At 42.4% G+C, this 21,603-nt stretch overlaps 1 protein-coding gene across 1 annotated transcript in view; it reads left to right on the top strand.

Moving 5' to 3' along the window:
• METTL14 (methyltransferase 14, N6-adenosine-methyltransferase subunit) overlaps window positions 1-21,603 on the top strand; it is a 572,808-nt gene that overhangs the window by 549,793 nt on the left and 1,412 nt on the right. Inside the window, exon 11 of the mRNA XM_044061658.1 lies at window positions 20,641-21,603. This exon is cut by the window's right edge and continues 1,412 nt beyond it. Within this exon, the coding sequence (XP_043917593.1) occupies window positions 20,641-20,957 (317 nt within the window). The 3' untranslated portion in view covers window positions 20,958-21,603. The remainder of the gene's footprint in view (window positions 1-20,640) is intronic.

The following is a 21,603-nucleotide window of genomic DNA, read 5'->3' as shown; positions in this document are numbered from 1 at the left end:
AGAAAATTATTAAAAATTATTGTTTAACACAAAGATTAATAATTAAGGGTCAGCTTTTAAAAGAGAACCTATTACAGCATTATTATCATTAAAGATATACTTAAGGCAGATCTTACTAGATTAGAAGACTCTCTCTCAATTTCCATTTATACATTAGGATGGAAACATGTAATGTACACTTGTTAACATCATGTCCATTCCAGCAAAGGTTATGGAAAAATTCATTTGTCAGTCTGGGTTTAGATGGCAGAGCATTTGCAGGCTACTGCTGTCCAACAGGGGCATAAATGCCAGTGTGGGGGTAAATTTGATTCCCCATTCATTGGTCCAGGTTATATTTGAATAGGGGGAGGGATGAACACTGCTTCACATGGATGGGAGACTTGTGCAGTGTAGAGGTAGTCTCTGAAACACATACCTGTCCCTCCAGTTTGTTCTATTTGTGCTGCAAATGAGGTTTAGGTCTTTTGATCAGGTATTTCTAATGCTGATAGACTTGTGGATGTGCTGCAAGTCTTCAATACTAGATCAAGTGATGCCTTGTAAGCCAAGCACAGATCACCTCATAGTAAAAGACTAAGTACAAAGTTAAGGCATTGAAGATGGTCTACGTATTATGTGTGGTTAATGCCTCATATTCCTTTTGTGACGAATTTCTGAGAGTGTTTCAGTTGTTGCATATGCCTGTTCAGTTACATACTGAAGGGAGCATTGTACTTAATAACTGTCTCAATAAGGGCTGAGTACAATAAGACAGTGACATCCTTGCGTCTGTATACCATACCATTGCTTACACGTTGCACAGTATAGACTGATTTCCTTAAAACAACAGACACAGGATGGTCAAAGTCCAAGTCGATGTCTGCAAATGTTCCCAAGTTCCTAACTACTGGGTCTACTCATAGGAGTGTATTGTCTCTGTGTTAATTCTCTGGGGTGGCTGACTTTCCAAAGGATCATATACATTTTTTGTTATTCAGTTTTAGACCAGGACTCTGACACTAATTATTAGTTTGTAATAATCCCTCTTGGAGGATAGTGTGCTTGGGTAATTCAGTCCAAGCTTGCAGTTGTCTGCAAATTTGGGAAACCAGAGGTGTTTGATGTTAGCTTTGACTTCTGAAAAGAAGATGCCAAAAAGGAGTGACCCCCAGCACTGAGCCCTGAGGGACTCTGTGATTGAGGTAGAGCCCCCTATTCTGACATTTGTGTCCTATCTGTGAACCATTTGGTTAACCAACTGGTGACATAGGGGTTTACTTCTAGCTTTATGAGTTTGCTGACAATGCCCAACTAGGGAATAGTATTGAATGCTTTGGCCAGGTCATGATGGTCAGTATATACAGTTTTGCCATCCTCAATAGTTTTGTTGACTTTCTCAAAAATGTTCCCAGGTTGAGTAGGCACAGTCTACCTTTGATGAAACTGAATTGTATTGGAACCAGTGTCTTAAAGTTTCATATATTTCTTTACATATGAGACTGTAGGACTTATGGGTCTGTAGTTACCTGGGTCAGTAGTTGGCCCGCCCTTTTGCAGAGAGATGACTGTTGCAGTCTCCATTTGCTAGGCATAAAGCCAGTTAGGTGGCTAAGGTTGAGCAGTGATTTTTAGAGTGCTTGATGGGTCATGTTCCATTCTATTCAGGATGCATCCTGTAATACTATCTGTGTTCATAGTTTTCGTGCCTAGGAGAGCACATTGAGGGCTTGTTCATTATTGATAGCTGGGGGTTACTGCTGAAGGTATATCTTAACAGGTGTCAGGCAGGGGAGCAGAGTGAAACTGGAGGTAAATTTATCAACCAATAGGTTTTCTATATCCTGTGGGTCTGTATAGGTTGTTCGTTTACAATTAGTTCAGCACTCTGTTGTATAGTACCTTTGAGGTTGTGGACATAGCTGAAGAAGGCCTTGTGATAGTCCTTTACCTGTAGGGCTATCATTACCTCAGATTTGTGTTTATGGACTTGAAAAGACTCTTCAGTTGCTTATTTAGTTTGATGGGAGGTTTCTTGCCTTGCTGGGCACTGTACTTCCAATTTTGGCCATGGTTTTCTTCATCCACAGCCCCCTTTCCCATTTTTGCACATGGGGTTGGGGTGTCTCTTCAACATTGACAATCATCTAGAACCAAGGTTCACACTGCTTTTGATATTGGGATTCTGCCAGGGTAGCTTGTTCTTTGAGTTAGTCATATGCTTATTTTGAGTGGGTACAGCTGTCTCAATGCAAATGCTTACATGATGGTATTAGGTCTCTCTGAATAATTCCACATAAGCAACAGAGTTCATGCAGTTTGGCAGAGCCTGACATTTTGGCAGGGTACAAGTCAATAGTAGGAGGTATGCCTTGGAATAATTCTTAAATGTTCAAGGATTAGATGTGGTTATTGGTTTTAGTTTAATTTCAAGGTTACAGCTTTATGGTTCAATGTTACAAGAGAAAATGTTGCACAACACTAGATGCAAAGTTTCCCCATGTTTGTAAGGATCAGGTCAAAGATGTTGGCTGTCCAGGTCCCGAACATTTGTTTTGACAAAGTCGAGGTGTCTCTGGGCCTGCATAATGGAAGTTGAGTGTTTCCAAATTTATAGCAGTGTAATTGAATCATCCAGCATTATAGTGCTGGGTTCAATGAAGTGCAACTCCAGTTCATGTAGATGTGTGTTATGGGGTATCCCGGGTCATAGAGGGGACCTATAGCTTGCAGGGATATGGTATGGTACTTTGCTTATGATGATGCAGATATGGAGAAGTTCAGACAACTCATACTGCATGAATGGTCTTTGAGGTATGACTATTTGTGATGAATATTGAGATACCTGCACCTGTTGTACCTTCCTTTGCAGAAGTTGGTCTAATTATGTGGAAGGCATCGCAGCCTTGCACTGTTGGGTTACTTGCCATAGTTTTAAACTATGTCTCTGTGAGACGTCTACATTCTCCAGGGTGAAGAGCGTGTGGCATGGAGTGGAGTTTTATTTTGGCAGTACTTCAGATTATCCTGGCCTCAAAAATCTACCATACACAGATAGGCTAAAATCCCTATGCCTCTACTCTGTTTCATACAGACTCCTCAGAGATGACCTCTGTCTGGCATACAAGGCGATCTTGGATCCCACCTTGATGCGGACTGCTGCATATCTGCAAGTCAAGCTCCACTCGAGTAACCCGCACACATGGCCTCAGCCTGGTCTGTAACATCAATAGGACTTGCTGGCGAGACAGATGTGTCCCAGAGACTCCCCCCATCTATGGAATAAAACTCCCTCTCCATGTCAAGCGGAGTACCTCTTTACCCTTTTTAAGCGCAATCTGGATAGCTGGATGGAAACTAGAAAATACATCCCTGGGATTCCACCCATGTCCCTGCTGGACAGGGGCATCGGGTGCTGATTTGTCTATATATATTATATATATATATATATATATATATATATATATATATATATATATATATATTTGTCTAGGCTTATAAGGGCCTCCGGGCCAATAGCCTAGTAACTTCCTATGATCCTGGGTTGTTTTCTGTCAGAAAGTTCATCAGCTTGGTATTGCCTAAAATAGGCACTATGAGGCTGGACAAAGTTTTAGCCAATATTCAGAAGCACTTGAATGGTTCTTCTGCAGTACATCTGCAAGTCCTTTGAGCTTGTCCTTTTATATATGCATTTATTTTGTTCACTAACTAGGTAGGTGGGTGAGTTTATGGACCCTTCTTGGCTATAACCTATGTAGAGAGGCACAAAAATAAGTGAAAATGTAAAAAAAAAAAATTAATATTCATGTACTTAATGAATGATTAGTCTGCCTGGTGTAGTAAAGATTATAGCAACATCACAAAAATTTGTAGATATGGGGCCGGATTCAATAAAGCCTACACTAAGTGTACACTGTTCTGAGTGAACAGACAACACAGACATAACTCACACCTTCCTCCTAATTTTAGTTTTCCTACTGATATTCTTGCAGTTTTAAATATTTACAGGGATTCATCAGGTTACCACAAAGTGTACACTTACATGTACACTTAATGTAATCTTTGTGAGTGACTAGAAGTCACAAAAAATGTGATAATTTTATTGAATATATATCATGTACGCAGAGTGTACAATTAGTGTAGGCTTTATTGAATCTTGTCCATAGTTAGTTGTCTGTCTAATACAAGCTGTTTTATATTTAATAAAAAAAAAATAATAAGCAACAAGAAACATTAATACACATTGGTGATACTATAGGTTCATAGGTTGGTACTGGGCTATCTGCCCGAAGGCATATATTAGCCCAGCCACGTTGTGCGGTATTCACCGCCCCTTTAGTAGTTCCCTAGACCCTTGTACTAGCAGCTAGTACCCTTGGCCCCTATCTAGTAGTGCTGTTGGTGTGATCCCCGGTGTGAACTTTCTGTTACCCATCCACTCATCAAGGTTCCTCTTGAAGAGTGATAGTGAGGGGGCTCTGTCTTATGTAGATCGGGACCCTGTTCTATAGTAAGGGAAGTCTCTGCGAAGGGAATCTATCCCTCCAGCATGTTCTATTCATTGTTGTGTTGAGGTTTATATCCCAAGAGCGTGTAGCTCGAGTAGATTTGGTTTTGCTAAGATGGAGCATGTTCAACAATTCTGGGTTGGACATGGCTCTGTACGTTAGACAGAGATTGCCTGTGAGAAAGCGGTATGCAACAGAGAACAGTCTTAGCTTTTTCAATCGTGCTGCATAGGGCAACTGTTTGAGGCCAGTAATCCTCTTGGTTAGGTACCTTTGTGGTCTCTCCAGCTGCTGGAGATGTCTAGCCAGGTACGTTCCAATTGGTGCATTGTACTCAATAATGGGTCTGATGAGGGAAGAGTAGAGGGGCACCATTACATCCTTAGATCTTGATGCAAACCCTTTCATGATCAGATGGGTCACATAGAAGGATTTACTAACCACTTTGGCAACATGGTTATCAAAGGAAAGCTGACTATCTACTTGGGTCCCTAGATCCCTTATTTCTTCTTCAGATTTCAGGGGATTACCTCCTATGTTGTAGTTTGCGGGTACTCTGTTTTTTCCAAAGGGGATTACTACGCATTTTTTTGCATTTAGCTATGGGAAAAGGAAAGGAGAACATAACAGTTGATCAAGGCCCAAAAAGAAAACAGACTGACCAAAGTAAAATTATTTGCACAAAGGTTTTGCAGTTTGATATGTTAGACTGTTCAGCACAATGCATAAAGAAATTTGCTATATGTTGTACAGTAGACTTTTGTCTAATGGAACACACAAGCTGCATTATAGGTAATATCACAGTGCATTTGCTTTCTAATACAGTAGAGTCCTATCTAAATTAAGGCTAGTTGTGTAATCACATTAAATCTAAGTGGGATAAGACTGGGATCGTCTGGATTGTAAATCAAAGGAAGAAATCTACAACAGAAGTGTGGATAGCAAGTAGATGACCTATGTTGCAACACAGGCTTTTGTCCCTGTAGCAGTTGCAGTTGTGTTCTTCTCGTAGATGACTCTGTACTTTAGTTTCTGTAAGAAGCAGTTGGTCTCATTCCACTTGGCTGAAGAAAGGTGATTCTATTTGACAAGGCACCACCCCTAACAAAAGTTTAGTAAGAATGGTACAGTGGATGGAACACGGAATTATCAGTAAGCAGTGAAGCACACTAGGTATTGGTGGTGGGACCAGTCATCTTTAATGTATTTGTCTTATGATATGAACATTGTTGTGTTAGTCGAAAATGGGAGGGGTGACCATCAGAGGGACTTGGAGCAACTGTGATGTAATGTAAATAAATAAAAAAAATACAAGGTTGCACATTTTGAATGTAGAACTCGTGGAAAACAACACCGTTTTTAAAGAATGACCCTAACCATGATTGGGTTGGGAGAAGAATTTGGAGAGTTATTCATCTTTAAATCTGAATTATTTTGGGCATTGCATAGGGTCATGCCTATAACATACTGGGATGCATGGTTCTAGAGATGTTGAAGTTAATTGTTTTGTTTTGCTTGGCACTAGTGCTGTGTACAATTCTGGAGACCAGACAGACAAAAATAAATTAGGCTGGAGAGGTTGTGATATATGCTGGCTTAGATCAACAACACATGTACAGTAGAAGGGAAAACAATACTTTTGGCATACCTCTGGAGTTGCCACCCTTCCATCATGTCATTCTTGGCAAGTAAGACCCAACCCCATGCATGATGTAATAACCACTTCTCTTCCTGTGCAAAACCCAACCCCCTTTATCATACCAAATCCAGAACCGCCAGTCTTTAATTCCACATGCAGTTATTGTATGCTGCAGCGAATATGCAGTCAAGGATCCCATGATAGCTCTCAACCAATCGGGGACAAATCCAGAGAAAAATCAGGAACAATCAGGGACACACTTAAAATATTAGTACTATCAATGTGAGACATTGACAGAATAAGAGAAGGTGAATTAATTTACATCTTTTGAAGTTAAAGAAGTCTACAACCCTTAATTATTGTAACTATTTACTAAGTGTAATTCACCACCTTTCCTCCAAAAGTCATCCATTTTAGGAGGTATTAAGAGGGACCGAGCTAAAATTTGAGTCAAAATCAGGGACAGTTGAGAGGTAGCCATCTAAATGGGAAAACAGTTTTTATTAAGCAGGGTATAACAGAGGCACACAGAAATGCATTTGCCCACTGTGAAGAATGTTATTTAAACTGTATATCTCTTCAAGTGCTTACTTAGTTTGGAAAACTTTAGAGGCACAAGTGATCATTATAAAATAAATATAAACATGTAACTGGCACATTTCATTACCCATTGCTGACATCCCAGCAAAAAGGAGCACTAGATGTTATAATATTATTACCATACATCACTACTGAATATTACCACACATTGCTCACTGCTGCCATAACTTTGGTGCCATCTTAACTTTGTTTCTATTTTTAGTTAGTTATCCTAAACATAAACACAAAAGACTAAATACCTGTGTCTCGGGTGCTCATGTAACAAACTATTAAATGCCACAGTACTTAAAGTTTTGATTATTATTATGATTATTATTAAAATACATTGTCCACCTATCCGTACTGGAGAAGCAGATTTCTGTGCCAGTTACAGAAAAAAATGAGAATTAGTTTTTTAGAAAGCCATTTGAGGATCACTGTAGTCCACATTCTGTCTATTTAGCTGTGCACTGATATTCGTTTTGAGTTCTTAAGCATTTATTCAATAATTGCAAGTAATTCAAAACAAGGTCAGGAGGAACACTATAAAGAAAGACTAATGAGCAGCTTTATAAATGGAGTCATTTAGAGAAAAATATTCTGGCATCGGCTGTCTTTAATCTTCAGTTGTTTATCAGAAAATTGAATATTTCATCAGACTACTTCAGAATCAAGTTCATAGGTAATAGAACTCTTTTGGCTTTATGTTGGATGCTGTTTGGTACTGAGTAGCACCAGTGGAGTTTTCAGTCAGAGTCAACATTCCTTAAACTGATTTCTTGAAGATATTTCTTTGTCACAGGAATGACATTGATGCTTTTTTTACCCTGAGATTGTGCTTTAATATGAAAGATCATCATCATCATCCCCCTTTTTCCCATTTACATGGGGTCGGGGTATCGTATTAACTGTCGCCAACTCTCTCGATTCAGTGCCACTCTCCTGCCTTCTTCAACACTCATGCCTGACTGTCGCAGATCTTCTTTCACACAATCCATCCACCTCTTTGCTGGACACCCTCAAAAAGCTCATCAGTCACCAAATTAGCACTATGATTGCTGGCCTTTGGGGAGCCTGAGAGCTTGTGTCCACTGCCATTGGTCTTTCAGGTTGTAGTTTTAGATTTTTTTTTTTTTGCCTGTATTTGTGTCATTTCCCACAGCCAGTAATAAAATGATCCTTGAATCCTTGCATCTTAGGACAGTGTGGAAGTTAATTTTGATCTTCCCTTTTTATCCATCTCCTACAAATACTTTTGAGCGCTCTCATAACCGGGATCTGTTGTCAGAGTGTACCCTAGTATTCATACCTCCACTATCCTTAACTCATCAGCTATACAATGCCTCTCTCCCCTCTCTAGCTTTAACTGTTATCTACTTAATGGCTAATGTTTCACAGTCTTTACCTTAGTTTTATTTTTAACATTGGTACTGTAACACACTTTATCCATGTCCAAGAAGTCATATCTAATGTCTTCTTGTAGAATACATTGAGCATGAACTGTTTGCATACTAAATGTTTTATACTTTGAATTTAATATCCTATATAATGCAACCACAGAAAAATACCTATTTTATCTTTGTATACAGAGTCACTGCAGAACAATTACCTGTTTGTATCCAGATGTCTTAAGAACTGTCTGTGTAATGTACTTTGTAAATAATGTGTTCTGTCATGAATATCTTAAATGCATCTGCTTGAGATTTTCTCCATGGGCCTCCTCTGAAAATGGGGTTTACCAAGTCAAACTTTCCCAGTCATCAAAGGCAAATACATATACATATATTCCTTCATATGTGCACATTTATGTATGCTGTGCATTCTGGATTGTTTTCACGTGCAAGGCTTTAGGAGTGATTCTTAGAGTTCAGTAGAGTGACTTCTGTACTTCTAATTGTCTGCATTGTGGTTTATGCCTCAATATTTTGAGACCAGGCTACCCTTGTGAAACATCTGTATGGTCATAATGTCAGATGTTCTTCACAGCCAGACTAATGTTTAGCTTAATTTCACTCCATTTGAGCACAAGACAGCTTGCTCATACTGTTATGTCAGCCTTTTAGAGATAACTAACTAGATAAGTTAATAGGAGATTACTAGGCTAAGGGCTTAAGATCACTTACACGCCTAACCAATATAATCCAATTTTACCCAATATGTGACCCCTAGGGGCAGGAAGAAGCTATAGGTTTGTGCATATGCCATGACTATTTTACAGATTGTCCCCACCCATAAGGGACATAGGCATTACCCCAGGTGTGAATTTGCAATTCACCATCCATTGATCCAAATTGTGTTTGAAGAGGGCTAAGGAAAAACTCAATTTAACATGAATAGGAAGCCCCTTCTAAAGGAGGGGTAATCTCTATGACACACTTTTTTCTCTCCAGTATGTTTTGTTTGAGTTACTGACTAGGCTTAGATGCCTAAATTGGGTGACCCTTGTGCTGTGGGTGTGTAGCAGCTCCATCAGGGATGGATTTGTGAGTGCTTTGTAGGTTAAGCATAGGTCACCCCTTAATAGTCAGTAGGAAAACAGTGTAAAGGGATAGGGCTTTTTGCCTGTCTGCATAAAACATGTTGTCATCACCCTGTATTTTGTTTGTGAGGAACCTCTGGGGTCACTGCATCTGTTGTAAATGCATAGTTAAGTACATGCCAAGTGGTGCACTGTACTCTTATTGGTCTGATGAGGGCTAAGCACAGTGAGACTATAACTTCCTTGGATCTGGATGCCATACCTTTACTTATAAGTTGTGCAACATAGAACAGCTGCCTTCCTCACTACTGTGGACACATGGCAGTCAAAGTTCAGGCTACTATCTATCTGTGTATCTAGATCTCCCACCTCTGGTGGAGAAGGGGTGTGCTATTAATATTGCATTTTGCAGGGGTATTTGACTTCCCAAAGGGTATGATAATGATTTTTTTTTTGCATTTAATTTTAGGCCCTGACTCTAGCACCAATCATTTGTCTGGTTTAGACCCTCCTGAAGGATATCTACATCAGTGGGAGATTTGATTGCTCCCAACTTGCAGTCATCGGCAAACATAGGCTTGACTTTGGAGAATTATATTCCGAACAGGAGTGGTCCCAGCACTGAGCCCTGTGGTACACCACTAGTAACTGGCCTCTTGCTGGACCTGGACTCACGCACTTTAATCACAGGTGTCCTGTCTGTGAACCAAATAGCTATCCATCTGGTAACGTAGGAATTTATGCCCAGTTTTTTGAGTTTATTTATAACAACTGAGTGTGAGATTGTGTCAAATGCCTTGGCCAGGTCATGGTAGGCAGAATGCCCTGATGTTCATCATGTTACACTGCTGCAGTCATCACACTTGGGTTATCCTGCCGTCAGGCGGTACCGCAGTCGGCCAGAGTTCCAAAGTCTTGGTCCGGCATCAGTTGCTGTCGCTTCTTCCCTGACGTCAGTGCGCCAGGGTTATATAAGATGCATCCAACGCCATTTTCTTCAGTCTTTCTTGCCGCACTGTGCCCGAAGCAGAAGCAGTTCGCAAGTGCCGGTCGGCAGACTCCTGAGATTTTTGAAGTTGAATTTCAGATCTGAAGTCTTCAGTAAAGCTAAGTACACCGTTGGGGAAACTTTTTTCTTGACTCAGACCGATGTCAGAAAAAGTTAATAATTATATTTCTTGTGGGAAGCAAATACCTCATAAGGACTTCTACTCTTACTGTATTCCATGCCTAGGCCCTGATCACGATGTCACTAGTTGTCGGTTTAGTGCTAGGTTTAACAAATGCACTATAGGTTCATAGGTCCATACTAGGCTATCTGCCCTAGGGCATTTATAAGCCTAGCCAGAGTGTGTTTGGCTTTCGCCACCCATTTTAAATTTATTTTGCTATGCCCTTTTTCGAGGTTAGTATACTGTGCCTCTGTGTAACAGTGACACAGAAGTGATACCCGGGGTAAACCTACGATCTCCCATCCACTCATCAAGATTCCTCTTGAAGGGAGTCAATGAGGGACTCTGCCTAACCTGGATTGGGATTTTATTCCAGAGTGAAGGGAGCCTCTGGGTTATGAATCTGTCCCTCCAGCATGTCCTATTTATTTCAGTGCTGAGGTTCAAGTCTCTCGAGTGTGTAGCTCGATGGGATTTGGATTTTCTGAGGTGCAGCATGTCCATTAATTCGGGTTGGACATGGCTTTATACGTCAGGCACAGATCGCCTCTGAGCAGGCGGTATGCCACTGAGTAGAGCTGGAGTTTCTTTAACCGGGCAGCATATGGCATCTGTTTGAGCCCTTTGATCCTCTAGGTGAGGTACTTTTGGGGTCTTTCCAGTTGCTGCAGGTGTCTGGTAAGGTACATCCCAAAAGGGGCATTGTACTCAATTATGGGCCTGATGAGGGATGAGTAAAGAGGCACGATGACCTCCCCGATCTAGATGTGAATCCCTTCATGATTAGGTGGGCTATATAAAATGTTTTTCTAACCACTTTGGCCACGTGGTTGTCAAATGAGAGATTGCTATCAACTTGGGTCCCCAGGTCCCTAATTACTTCTTCTGTACTTAATGGATTACCACCTATGTGGTAATTTGTGGGCACCGTTTTGCCAAAGAGGATGACTATACACTTTTTTGGCGTTTAGCTTGAGGCCATGGCTCTGGCACCAGTTGTCTGTTTCTATGAGGCCCTTTTGGAGGATGCTTGTGTCGGCTGGAGAGTCGATTATGGCGCCCAGTTTGCAGTCATCTGCGAACTTGGTCAGCCACAGTCCTTCCATGTTGGCCTGTACCTCCGAGAAATATTTACCGAACAAGAGAGGTCCCAGGACTGAGCCTTGTGGGACGCTACTTGTAACTGGTTTGGAGTCTGACATGGCTCCAGCAATTCTAACCATGTGGGTTCTGTCCTTGAGCCAGTTTGCAGCCCATCTAGTGACATAGGGGTTTATATTTAAGCTGGTGAGCTTATCTATAATGCCCGAGTGGGGTAGTGTATTGAAGGCTTTTGCGAGGTCCAGGTAGGCTGTGTGGACCACCTTCCCCTCATCAATGGCCTTGGTGACTGTTTCAAAGAAATCGACCAGGTTTAAGAGGCAGGATCTGCCCTTAACAAAGCCGAACTGGGTAGGATCCAGTGTCTGTAGGTCCCCAATATCTTTATTTATGAGGTCCATGATGATCCTTTCCATAGCTTCAGACCAAGCTAGTCAGGCTTATGGGGCGATAGTTTCCAGGATCCATTGAGGCACCACCTTTGTGGAGAGGGACTACTGTTGCTGTACGCCACTCTTTGGGTACATATCCTGTAGTAAGGCTGAGATTGAACAGTAGTTTTATGTTTGGGTTTAGCTCTTCTTGTAGTTCATGTAAGACGCAGCCCGGGACACCGACTGGTCCCATTGATGCTGTGTTTTTTGCTTTGGAGAGGGCGGCTCTTACCTGAGCATCTGAGATGTCAGGGGGGGCAGCACTCTGCAGGGATAGATATTGCCCTTTTGGTGGGGAGGGGGCAGAGAAGTTTGCGCTGAACCTGTCAGCTAGGATGTTGGCAATGTCTGTGGGTTCGGTGTATTTTTTGTAATTTTGGACTAATTCTGAGCATATCTTGGAATTCCCACCCAGGTTCCTAACATAACTAAAGAAAGCCTTGTGATTATCCTTAGTGTCCTGTGCAATTTTTCTCTCGAAGCTGGCCTTAGACGATTTTATGAGTGCCCGTAGTTTTTTGCTAATACTGATCAGAGATGCCTTCCCTTTTTGGGATTTTGCTCTATCATGTAGTAGCTTCCTCCTTCTATTGTATAGTTTGGGGATCCAATGCCTGTCAGCCTGGGATGACATGCTCGACAAGCCACAATGCTTCGCTAGGGATGGCTTGCACCTGTCACCCCAGGGCTTTCGGATATTGGCAAAGGCTCTTGCTACCCCTATAGTGCCCTTTTTAGGAAAGGCTCAAAAGACAAACACACCTCCATAGGTATCACAAGGGATAGTAATGCTACTCAACGCCAGACGTCTAAACCTCAAGATGCACGCACTCAAAACTCTCCTTAGCATGGAGAACATCGATATCTGTGCAGTAACAGAAACCTGGTTCAAGGCTCCCGAGAGCACCCCAGCACTACCAGGTTATACCTCATACCATGCTTTTCGGCCCAAAACTTGGACCGAACCACAAAAGGAGGGGGAATGTCAATATTTGTCAAAGATACCCACACCTCCAGGTTGGTGGCACAGCACGAAGCATCAGAGACTATCCATGTGCAACTAACAGTGGGTAAAACTGCCTTCCAGTTTATAGCCTGCTACAGACCACCCTCCCAAACCCAGGAACCCCACTCGGCCTTCCTAAGATCACTGGAAAATATGAAGGTCTCTCCAAACACCATTATATTGGGCGACTTCAACTACCCAAACATAGACTGGGAGCATTACTCTAGCTCCAACACCCCAGCCCAAAGGTTCCTAGAATTTATAAACTCAAATGCAATGGAACAACTTGTTACCACTCCCACAAGAGGGGAAAACATACTGGACCTGATTATCACCAACATGGGGACTCTATGCTGCAGACCAGAAGTGTATCCCTCACTGGTAAGATCAGACCATAAACTAATCTCACTGGATATTCACATCCCGACCCCTCCCCCTGCCCAGAAAACCACAGTGAAAAACTATAAAAAGACGTTTTGATTTTGCTTTGCAATACTTTGGCCGAAGGTTCAATTATACTATGCCGTTGGATCAACCGACGGCCGCAATTCTGAAAAAACGCAAAGACAAGGATAAAGACAGGCATCCGAGGTCCAAAACCGACGACGAAACCTCTTCTAGGCCAGTCGCCGGTTCTCAGTGAGGCACTTTCGCAGCCCCTGACACCCGCTACCTCAGAGCCACAGGCTGCCTCCGACTCCCACGTGGAGACAACTAGGCCTCTGGAAACTCAAGGTATTGGGCCTACGGAAACTAATCCCTCAGATGGGTCCGGAGCCGCTGAGCAGACACTGGCTTCTGAGGGTGTTTTCAGACCTTCACAACTTACCATTAAATCAACAGCCAAGACAAAGGTACCATTAAAGACAAAGAAACAAGTACAGCATTCTCCTGGACAGTCCTCCATGCCTAAGAAACAGATGCTTAAAATGGCCGAAGACCTCATTACTCTAATCAGGGGTTCCCATCCCCCTCCTAAGAAAAGGCCTAGGCAGGATACAGACTATGGCTCCTCTGATCAGGTTTCCATTTCCTCTGATTCCTCTTCAGACCAGGGATACTCTGTACCCCCCTATGAGGACTCTGATGCTGAGGAATCTATCCCTTCAGCCTCTCCTCCTGAGGATTACTCTTTTGGGGAAACTTTACATACCATGAGGGAACATTTCCATTGGGAAAGTCAGGAATACTCAGAATCCAAGAAAAGGCTCAGGGATTTCCTCTTATTGCCTCAGCACAGGCCCCTGGCTATTCCGCCTGTACTAGACATTGTGGATGATGTGTTCTCTGAATCCAGCTTATCTCCTGACTCTTTGCCCCCTGCTCCAGCCAAGCCAGATAGGTATTATAGAGTCCCTGACTCTCACAAGTTTCTATACAAAAACCCTTCTGCTGATCCAGAAACTATTTCCCAGGGTCCAAAAGGGGTTAAGGCTTCCATTGCAAAAAATCCAGTACCCTCTGACAGAGATTCCAGAGCTTTGGATAGATGGGGGAAGAAAGTATACACGTCTGCAACTTTAGCAGTAAGAGCTTTAAATTGCCAGTTTCACATGCTTAAGTACCAACAATATTTAATGGCTCAGTTAAAACAGAAAATGCTTGCTAGCTCAGAAGGTCCTGATTGTAAAGAAATGCAGGATTTATTGCATGCAGTTGAACAGGTGGGAAAACATACTCTGCAATGTGGTTTTGATTATTTAGAGGCCTCTTGTAGAGCCGCAGTTACAGGTTTTGTTATTCGAAGACATGCTTGGTTAAAAGAACAGTGTTTACCTGAACATGTTAAGGCAAAGTTATTGGATGCTCCTTTACAACATGATACCTTGTTTGGTGTTAAGGCAGAAGAGGTGTTAAAGAAAATGGAGGATAAAGCTAAATCTATGCAAACAGTCAAGGATTTCTTACAGGTACAGCCACCTCGGTTTAGCAGAAATTGGCCAACAAAAAATTGGTCCTTTCCAGTGTCAGACAGGCCACAGAGAGGCAGATACAGACGCCCAAGAGGCAGATCTCAACCCCAAGGCTCAAACAGACAATGACAGTGGGGCACCTCAACCCCAAAAGGAGGTGAGGACAAGTCTCAACCTTACAGGAAGCAGTCACAATGACTTTCCCTTGCGTACACCAAGCACGTCCCTTCTGGAAGCCCCCTTAGGGGGAAAACTAGCACTTTTTTCTCAAAACTGGCAAGCAATCACCCAAGACAAATGGGTCCTGAATATTGTGTCTCAAGGTTACAGATTCTACTTCCATACTTTACCAAAGCTAAAAGGAATGCCAGACCTGCCAGAAAATCAATGGGCAGAGGCACCAAAACAAATTTCAGCCCTCATGGACATGAGAGCTATACAAAAATTTCCACAACAGGAACAAGGACAAGGATTTTACTCAAGACTCTTCCTGGTCCCCAGAAAGGACAAAGCCTGGAGGTCTATACTGGACCTTTCAATCCTGAATACTTACCTGGATATTCCGAAATTCAAAATGTTGACATTACAGCAGCTTCTACCCATGCTGGGCAAGAAGGCTTGGCTTGTTACTCTGGACCTCAAAGAGGCATACCTGCATGCCCCTATCAGACAAAATTGCAGAAGATACCTCCGATTCAAAGCTGGTACAATGCACTACCAATTCTCTGCACTGCCCGTTGGCTTATCTGCTGCGCCCAGGGTCTTCACAAAGTGCCTGGCACCAGTAATTGCATTTTGCAGACAAAAAGGAATTCAAATATATCCATACCTGGACGACTGCCTCATTCAAGCAGAGACAAAGAACATTCTTCTACAGCATCTGGCGTTTGTGAAAAGGTTGCTAATTTCTCTAGGGTACACAGTAAACTAAAAGAAGTCAAAACTAATACCCTCACAACAGATTACATTCCTGGGTGCCAGCTTAAATACAACGGCCCAGATGGCTTACCTCACGCCAGACAAACAAGTGCAACTAACTCAATATTTTCAACTACTGGCAAAAACGTCCCATCTCCCTGCAAGAAAAAATCTGCAGGCCCTGGGATTCATGGCATCCTGCATACTACTAATGCCATATGCCAGAATGCATATGAGGAAGTTACAGTGGTACCTAAAAAGTGTTTGGACTCAACATTCTCACAGTCTAGAAGCAGTAATTCCAATAATTCCCTGCCTACAACAGGAGTTTCGATGGTGGGCACAGGCATGTTACCTAAACCCAGCCCACAGCCAGACAAACTCTAACAGCAGATGCTTCGGATTACGCCTGGGGAGCACACATGGCAGGAACATGCATTCAGGTCAAGTGGACCACAGACCAGATGCATCTTCACATCAATCAAAAAGAGATGTTGGCTGTTCAAAATGCCCTAACAGCTTTCAAGGACCTTCTACACCCAGGACAACTATTACTAAAGACAGACAACACCACAGTAATGTGGTACATAAACAAACAAGGGGGCACTCACTCTTATCCCCTATGCAGGCAAGCCATGACCTTGTGGAACACAGCTCTAACGTACCAAGTTCAACTGCAAGCATAATTCCTGCCAGGAAAGAAAAATACTCTGGCAGACGACCTAAGCAGAAATATCATGGACCCTCATGAATGGAAATTGAACCCACAAATCTTCAGCATGATAACATAAAAATGGGGATGCCCAGACATAGATCTTTTTGCCTCCCCTCTGAATTGCCAACTACAAAAATTCTGCACAAGGACTTATCACAAACAAGCATGGAAAGTGGATGCTCTTCTGTTCAGCTGGGAAAAACCTTAAAGTCTATGCCTTCCCACCACTGCCTCTCCTTTCAAAGGTACTCCTAAAAGCCAGACAAGAAAAACCACAGATGATCCTGATTGCTCCAGACTGGCCACGCCAGCACTGGTACCCTATCTTAAGGAACTTGGCTCAGGGCCCATCATGGATTTTGCCCCAAATTCCACACCTTCTGACTCAACAAAACAATCAGATCCTGCACGGTCAGCTCAAAACCCTAAACCTGGCTGCATGGCAGATACTTTAGTCAAACAGGCAACACCTCTCTCTAAAGCTGTTATGGATGTCATTTTGAAGGCCAGGAGGCCTAGCACCAGGAAAGCTTACTCAGAAAAATGGAAGAGATTCTGCGCCTGGAACCAGGCTCACAGCCTTGACCCTCTTGTTCCAAACATTCCTCAGATTTTACAATACTTAACTGAGATGCTGGACAGAGGCCCATCCTTTTCATCAATTAAGATTCACGCCTCTGCCATTTCTGCACATAACATGTATCGTCCTTTATTCTCTCATCCCTTGCTAAAGCAGTACCTCAGAGGGGCTAAAAACATAAGACCGCCCCGGAGAGCACCAACACCAACTTGGGACCTCAATTTTGTTTTGGAAAAACTGACTCTACCACCTTTTGAGCCAGCCAAATACAAGCCGATCTAAAATTTTTATCATGGAAAACAGCTCTGCTCCTGGCAGTAACTTCAGCATGAAGAGTCTCAGAGCTACAGGCATTAATGGCAGTGGAACCTTTTATAATTTTTCATCAGGATAGGGTATCTTTAAGGACAAACCCTACCTTCATGCCAAAGGTGGTATCTAGTGTGGCTCTTAACCAAACCATCCATTTGCCTACTTTTTATCCAAACCCCCAAAATAAAGGGGAGAAACTTCTGCATTCTTTGGACATACACAGGCAGCTATGCTTCTACTTGGACAAAACAAAAGCTTTCAGGAAAACCGATCAACTGTTTGTAGCATATGCTGCAGGCTCACAAGGCAAGGCTATCTCAAAGCAGACTATATCCAAATGGCTAGGACACTATTCGGTACTGCTATACACAGCATGGAAAATCAGTCCCTAATAACATTAGGCCTCATTCCACCAGGGCAACAGCCACTTCAGCAGCCTTTCTCAGAGGAGTACCTACCAAGGAAATTTTGGAGGCTGCAACTTGGAGTTCAGTGCACACCTTCACCAATCATTACCACCTGCCTCTTTACTCTAAATCTAGAGCAGGATTTGCCACTGCAGTTCTGCAGAGCCTCTTAGCCAATCCTAACTCTTTATAGACCAGCCACCCAAACTTAGCTTTGGGATTCAACCCAAGTGTGATGACTGCAGCAGTGTAACACAATGAACATAGTACAGTTTTGTACCTACCATAAATGTAGATGTTCGAGTGTTCACACTGCTGCAGTCCAGGTTACCCTCCCACCATCCCCTCTGAACTAGCTAGACTTATCTATACCCTTCTATCCTATACAACCTTTGGGGTGTATTTGCTGGTAACTGAAGGTATTGCTTTTATTTTATATGTATATTTTTGATTAGCAATATGTATTGCCTACCCACTTGGGGGCACCTGACATCTGGGGCAAGGAAAACTGAAGAAAATGGCATAGGATGCATCTTATATACCCCTGGCACACTGACGTCAGGGAAGAAGCGACAGCAACCGACGCCTGACCAAGACTTTGGAACTCTGGCCGACTGCGGGACCACCTTGACGGCAGGATAACCCAAGTGTGATGACTGCAGCAGTGTGAACACTCGAACATCTACATTTATGGTAGGTACAAAACTGTACTTTTTGCCTTCATCTGTGGCCCTAGTCACTTTTAAAAAAGTCCATCAGATTTAGTAGACATGACCTGCCCTTAACAACGTTGAATTCGGTTGGGTCCAGTGTTTGGAGATTTCCTGTGTCATGTGATCTGTATACCAACTCTGTCCATGAGTATGTAGTCATCGTATTACTTTGACTCTTATAGGACGAGTTCAGATTCATTTGTCATGATTCTCATGCCAAGGTGGTCCATCTTGTCCTCATGGACTACAGTGTAGTTCAGTACCTATACCATTAGTTGCTATCCTTGCAGCCCTGTTCCCCTTCAGTTTTAAAGATCATGTTTCTTGTGACTACATGAGATGGTGTCAGTCTTCCACAGTCCTCTGCCTTTTTCTCTTCCTCGGTAATTCTAACGTCATCGTCTCTGTCGAGTCTCCCATCGGAGATGAGGTTATAAACAATGGTTCCATATGCACCCATGCTTAGAGCTGAGATAAACTTTCCTTTCTTGAGTTCCACTAGAGAATGTCATTGGGAGTACTTAGCTTAAGTCTGTTTACCTAGTTATTATTCCCCTAGTTGATCTTTGGCCAGAATTAAATGCTGTTGTATCCGTAGCAGTCCCCCCTCCCCTTTTTGGATAGCTTGCTTCCTCTGTTGACCTTCTGTAGCTTAGTCTTTTCGGTGCGTTTAGCTACTGATCCAGTCCATTCATAGTGTCTGTTTTTTGTTTTGTTTTTGGCAGAGTAACTGGGGTCATTAGCTTCCCTTCCCTCCTCTATTTTCCCAATCAGGGAGCTCATTGTTATAGCTTAGGGTATAGTGGAAGACTTCTCCTTCCCTCCTGTCTAGCCAAGGCCTCCTTCCTCATAAATTTGGATTGTGGTCACCTGTTGAGAATGATCTTGTTTTATTGTTGAATTTCCCACTAATATGGTGTTCAAGGATGGCATACCTTTAACTGTTTAATTTTCCTTGGTTATAGGATTTTGGCTGTGCCCAGAATCTAATATGCTTTCATTCTCTCCAGTCTGTGGCATAGCTCTTAAGCTACTTCTTTTTCTTTGAAATGTTGTTGATTAATCTTTTGAGTGGAGAGGTACTTGCTGTATGTCTTTTGGAAGCTTTGGCTTGAACACCTGTCTGCTCCGTCGTACCATTTGTGTTGAATACTCACATTTGTGAATTAGTCTGTTTCTCTCCCTCTGTAAGTAGCTGTGTTTTTATTCTCTTCTTCTTTCAAGACCAGATCCTCAGCTTGTCTCAGGGCTTCTGCATTGTTCCATTTGAAACCTTTATACTGTTATTCTAAGCTCCTGCTGACAAGACAGACTGTTAAGCCATGCATTGCCCAATACCCTTAAGTTGATTTTGTACTCACTTGCCAGATTCCTCTTCACTGATGATGAGTTTTTCTGTTGCTAGCCTTGCACCTTATGTTGTTTTTGTGCTCACAGATTCCACTGCTGTCTTGCTACCTGCTTGCTTTTAGCCTCATGGCCTTTGTTAATCCATTTTCAGCTTCTTCTTTAAGTACTGTATCACCCCAGGCTGATTGGTATTCTTGAGACTCTGTTTTAGGGGTAGATGAAGATGGACCAATCCTATTGCATACAAAAGGTCAGTACTTGTCATAGTTCTAGATGTGTAGGACCAGGTCCATCTTCCTCTAAGACCCCACTCTCCTTCCTCTCATGTTGATGTGGTTTTTGGAAATTAAAAAATCAGAGAGCTTTTGTTTCCTTCCTTGGTTTCTTATTTACTTGCCTTGTATGGACTAACAGGTGTCTGTGGAGGAGTCCTTTTGCGCATAGAATTATGGGAAAAGGGGAGGAGTTATATGGCCTGGGAAAGTCATATGTGACACCCTGTTGGAGTCCTGCTGCCCTTGAGGTAGAGAAAGATAGACCAGGTTCTCCAGAATACTCATGGTAGGTACAGAATTTTTGCTTATGCTGTGAATTGTGCGTTTGTATCTTCCTTTTCTTTATGCCATCATATATGTTTTGCAGTTTGTGTTTTCTTGTCTATTTTCCTCTCTTGCTTGCTGTTACAAAGTCATAGCTGAAAATGTGCCAGTGTGGACCAGTTCATCTATTATAAGTAACAAAAATGGCCTTTATCTAAAATGTTGTGTTGTACTACAAGAAAGCATAACAGACATTACACTCTTTTTATATATTTTGTTTTAATTTTCTTTAGGGTGGCTGACTGTTGGTCCAACTCTCACAAACAGCAACTTCAATGCAGAAACATATGCTTCATATTTTGGTTCTCCAGGCTCTACTCTGACAGGTTGCAGTGAGGAGATTGAGAGACTTCGTCCCAAATCACCACCAGCTAAGCTGATGCCTGAGAGAGGGGGACTGATGCCTCCTAGAGGAGGAGGACGAGGTGGAACATCAGCAGGACGTGGTGAAAGAGGACGGGAAAGAAACAAAGGCAATTTCCGTGGAGAAAGAGGGAGATTTAGAGGGGGTCGTGGTGGAGTTCACAGAGGTGGTTTTCCTTCTCGATGATTAAGCAGTTAAAAATAGAGTAGCTAGAAACCAGTGTTTTTATCATCCATACATATTGCCCCCTCTTCCTTCGAATCATAATGATGAATTTCTTCAAAACAACAGAAGGTTTGCTAGTCGTTTGATTCCACTTATTATCAGCTGAAAACTGGATCCTTGTAAAACTTGGTTGTTTGAAAAAGAAAGTACAAAATGAGAAAAATACAGTTTGCTGTTTAGACACAAGGACTGTTTTAAACAAGTATTTTCTTCTGTCTGTATTTCTGCACAGTATCAAGGCTGGGAGAACTCCAGCAAAACAGGTTGTAGTCTGTCATGTGCCACGCAGGTGCTTTAGTACTCAAGTATGCATGGAACTTAAGACGGTTACCCACTTCTTCATGAGCAGTAGTGATCATAGCTAATATTCCTGTGTTTACAACTAAAAGGATAACACAAGTCAAATTTTTAATCATTTCTGCAAAAAAATTAATACAGAGAGCTGGAAAACAGCTGAACTAATTTTGTTTCTATGGAGTGTAGTTGTACCCAGAAAGCAGACATGTACCCATGCATTAGTACTTGCTATGCCTCAGGTGGTGATACACATGTCACAACAACACTGTGTGACTTCATGCTGTGCTGTTACCTCATGGTGTTTTTCATA

This window comes from Protopterus annectens, chromosome 2.part0 (assembly GCF_019279795.1).
Source record: "Protopterus annectens isolate FY-2018-M chromosome 2.part0, PAN1.0, whole genome shotgun sequence".
NCBI lineage: Eukaryota > Metazoa > Chordata > Ceratodontiformes > Protopteridae > Protopterus > Protopterus annectens.
The sequence above is the reverse complement of the archived record's forward strand: the minus strand, read 5'-3'. Positions and strand labels throughout refer to the sequence as shown.